At 40.0% G+C, this 1,199-nt stretch overlaps 1 protein-coding gene across 1 annotated transcript; it reads right to left on the bottom strand.

Annotated features, from left to right (window-relative positions):
* Nucleotides 1-8: 8 nt before the first annotated feature.
* Nucleotides 9-983, bottom strand: LOC115949443 (AT-rich interactive domain-containing protein 4A-like). The gene is made up of 2 exons (XM_031065950.1): nucleotides 843-983; nucleotides 9-390 (listed from the first exon to the last, which is right to left on the bottom strand). Exons 1-2 carry the CDS (start codon nucleotides 973-975, stop codon nucleotides 287-289), a joined length of 237 nt encoding a protein of 78 aa, XP_030921810.1. The 5' UTR covers nucleotides 976-983; the 3' UTR covers nucleotides 9-286.
* Nucleotides 984-1,199: the final 216 nt, after the last annotated feature.

Raw genomic sequence — 1,199 nt, 5'->3', positions numbered from 1 at the left:
AAAAAACCAAAACAAAACAAAAAGAAACAAACAAGAAACAAAAACAAACACAATTACAAGGATGCCACGTTGTGCCTACAAACCTTCAGTTACCAATGAGCTTAAGTTCTCTGAACAGTAAATTAAACAAAAGAAGAGGGTAGGAGGGGGGAACAGGTACAGTCCAGCAGTGGAAGTGTGTACAGGATATACTTGGCAATGTCCAACCAGTTGAGTGCTTTCTGTGGCAGAATTTCAGGGTTTATGTCCATGGCAGAGAGCTGCTGGCAAGGCAGAGAAATGTTTATCACCTGCACTCCACAGCCAGCACGTTCTGGGGAGGAGAGGATGATGAGGGGCTCATTCCAGTGTCTGAGGAAGCAGATGACATGGATGCTCCTGTGTGGGACACTAAACACACAGAACAACAGATCAGCATCAGGTAATCAAGGTACAGCTCACAAGGAAGGTTTCCTTTCCTTTAGGTTGTGTAATAGACATCACAAAGAGCAGCACAGGCACAAAAAACTGATATAGAGGTTTTGCCAATTGCTTCCCCTGCTGTATTCACACAGGATTAACCTTACCCAGTTATTGAAAAGGTAACTTAAATGACTCTAATGGAAACACCTGCACTAGGAAGTCCAAATTTCTACTACACAGTTATACAAGAGTCAGCAAATGTTTCTGTCAGGTTCAAGTTCCAAAACACCACAAATATTCTTTCCAAATACATACACAAACAGATGGCAACACTTTCCTTTCTTCTAAAATATCATCAATTCAACTCAAATTGCTGTGAGTTACACATTTCCAAACAAATTAACTCCTCATGGGAATCATAAAACAAATCTCAACCTCACCTTCTCTGTCTTTCTTTTTCAATCGTTTCCTTCTCCTGTCTATGGTTGCTACTTCTGACTTCAAGGACATGTAGTATTTTCGGATCTCCTGGAGCTTTTCTTGGAGGAAGGAGATCCTTTCAGTGCTGCTCATATTGTCCAGTTCATCTGCAAGTGGAAAGAAAAGAAAAAATAAGTTTGTCAAGGTGATTTTAAACAGATGAATGCAGTTCTTAAGAGGATGTAAGGCACAGCATGGAAGAGAACACATTTCCATAACCATGCCAGAAAAGGCCCACACCTAATTTAGAATCCCAAAATTCCCATGTTTTTCTTTCAGAACAAATTTTCTCACAAATTCCCTGTAATCAAGTAATT

Source organism: Geospiza fortis, unplaced genomic scaffold, assembly GCF_000277835.1.
Source record: "Geospiza fortis unplaced genomic scaffold, GeoFor_1.0 C13471240, whole genome shotgun sequence".
Classification (NCBI taxonomy): Eukaryota; Metazoa; Chordata; class Aves; order Passeriformes; family Thraupidae; genus Geospiza; species Geospiza fortis.
This window is presented reverse-complemented; position numbering and strand designations above follow the sequence as displayed.

Excerpts from the sequence above, each read along its gene's own strand:
- LOC115949443 (XM_031065950.1), bottom strand. The coding sequence starts at position 975 with ATGAGCAGCACTGAAAGGATCTCCTTCCTCCAAGAAAAGCTCCAGGAG. Across the intron at positions 391-842 it reads GAAAAAGAAAGACAGAGAAG|TGTCCCACACAGGAGCATCC; the intron begins GTGAGGTTGAGA and ends CTGTGTGTTTAG.